The sequence below is a fragment of the Poromitra crassiceps genome, assembly GCF_964638095.1.
Source record: "Poromitra crassiceps genome assembly, chromosome: 11".
In the NCBI taxonomy this organism is placed as follows: domain Eukaryota; kingdom Metazoa; phylum Chordata; class Actinopteri; order Beryciformes; family Melamphaidae; genus Poromitra; species Poromitra crassiceps.
This window is the reverse complement of record NC_139643.1, coordinates 43,843,492-43,845,684: the sequence shown is the minus strand read 5'-3', so window position 1 is coordinate 43,845,684 and position 2,193 is coordinate 43,843,492. Positions and strand designations below refer to the sequence as shown.

Below are 2,193 nucleotides of genomic sequence, written 5' to 3'. Positions count from 1 at the left end.
TGAAAGTGTTTATGGTGTGATAGTGATGTGTGATAGTGAATGTGAAAGTGTTTATGGTGTGATAGTGATGATGTGATAGTGAATGTGAAAGTGTTTATGATGTGATAGTGATGTGTGATAGTGAATGTGAAAGTGTTTATGGTGTGATAGTGATGATGTGATAGTGAATGTGAAAGTGTTTATGATGTGATAGTGATGTGTGATAGTGAATGTGAAAGTGTTTATGGTGTGATAGTGATGATGTGTGATAGTGAATGTGAAAGTGTTTATGGTGTGATAGTGATGATGTGATAGTGAATGTGAAAGTGTTTATGGTGTGATAGTGATGTGTGATAGTGAATGTGAAAGTGTTTATGGTGTGATAGTGATGATGTGATAGTGAATGTGAAAGTGTTTATGATGTGATAGTGATGTGTGATAGTGAATGTGAAAGTGTTTATGGTGTGATAGTGATGATGTGTGATAGTGAATGTGAAAGTGTTTATGGTGTGATAGTGATGATGTGATAGTGAATGTGAAAGTGTTTATGGTGTGATAGTGATGTGTGATAGTGAATGTGAAAGTGTTTATGGTGTGATAGTGATGATGTGATAGTGAATGTGAAAGTGTTTATGATGTGATAGTGATGTGTGATAGTGAATGTGAAAGTGTTTATGGTGTGATAGTGATGATGTGATAGTGAATGTGAAAGTGTTTATGGTGTGATAGTGATGTGTGATAGTGAATGTGAAAGTGTTTATGATGTGATAGTGATGTGTGATAGTGAATGTGAAAGTGTTTATGATGTGATAGTGATGTGTGATAGTGAATGTGAAAGTGTTTATGATGTGATAGTGATGATGTGATAGTGAATGTGAAAGTGTTTATGATGTGATAGTGATGATGTGATAGTGAATGTGAAAGTGTTTATGATGTGATAGTGATGTGTGATAGTGAATGTGAAAGTGTTTATGATGTGATAGTGATGTGTGATAGTGAATGTGAAAGTGTTTATGGTGTGATAGTGATGATGTGTGATAGTGAATGTGAAAGTGTTTATGGTGTGATAGTGATGATGTGATAGTGAATGTGAAAGTGTTTATGATGTGATAGTGATGTGTGATAGTGAATGTGAAAGTGTTTATGATGTGATAGTGATGTGTGATAGTGAATGTGAAAGTGTTTATGGTGTGATAGTGATGATGTGTGATAGTGAATGTGAAAGTGTTTATGGTGTGATAGTGATGTGTGATAGTGAATGTGAAAGTGTTTATGGTGTGATAGTGATGATGTGATAGTGAATGTGAAAGTGTTTATGGTGTGATAGTGATGATGTGTGATAGTGAATGTGAAAGTGTTTATGGTGTGATAGTGATGATGTGTGATATTGAATGTGAAAGTGTTTATGGTGTGATAGTGATGATGTGTGATATTGAATGTGAAAGTGTTTATGGTGTGATAGTGATGATGTGTGATATTGAATGTGAAAGTGTTTATGGTGTGATAGTGATGATGTGTGATAGTGATGATGTGCTGATATCATGGTGCGTCCCTGAGGCGCAGTGTGCAGATAAAAGGCGCGTAGCAGGGCTGTTGTGTGCTAAATCCTGCTCCCCACTGCTCTCTCATTGATATTCAGTGCCATCAGATGCTGGGCTGTTCTGTGGGCTGTAACACACACACACACACACACACACACACACACACACATGTCACACACACACACACTCACTCAGACAGTGGCCAGGCAGACAGCTGGTGTGGAAATATGGGCTATGGTGGCTCCTTCGTCTCCATCCACAGGTGACAGAACGTCAATGTGAGGGCGTGCAGCTGTCGCTTGTTCATGGTGTGTGTGTGTGTGTGTGCGTGTGCGTGTGTGTGCATGTCTATGAGTCTGTGGGTGTGTGTGTGTGTGTGTGTGTGTGTGTGTGTGTGTGTGTGTGCTAGCCATGTTAGGAGTGTTGTGTATGTATACTATGTGTATAGACCGTGGTGTTCTGGCACTTCATTTGAGCTGTCCTAAGTAAGAGACAAGGCAGCTTCTTCCAGGAAGCATCGACAATCACCTTCAAATATGTGTGTGTGTGTGTGTGTGTGTGTGTGTGTGTGTGTGTGTGTGTGTGTGTGTGTGTGTGTGTGTGTGTGTGTGTCTGTGTGGGTGTGTGTGGGTGTGTGCATGTGCTGCCCCTGGCTTCAGCGTTGCCCTGTCAG

The 2,193-nt window shown here is 39.8% G+C and overlaps 1 protein-coding gene across 1 annotated transcript in view; it reads left to right on the top strand.

Moving 5' to 3' along the window:
* Positions 1–1,747: 1,747 nt before the first annotated feature.
* The window catches only part of LOC310785043 (exostosin-1b), a gene marked incomplete at its 5' end in the record, with an annotated part of 46,703 nt that continues 46,257 nt past the window's right edge, over positions 1,748–2,193 (top strand). Inside the window, one exon of the mRNA XM_083646039.1 lies at positions 1,748–1,782. Within this exon, the coding sequence (XP_083502165.1) occupies positions 1,748–1,782 (35 nt within the window). The remainder of the gene's footprint in view (positions 1,783–2,193) is intronic.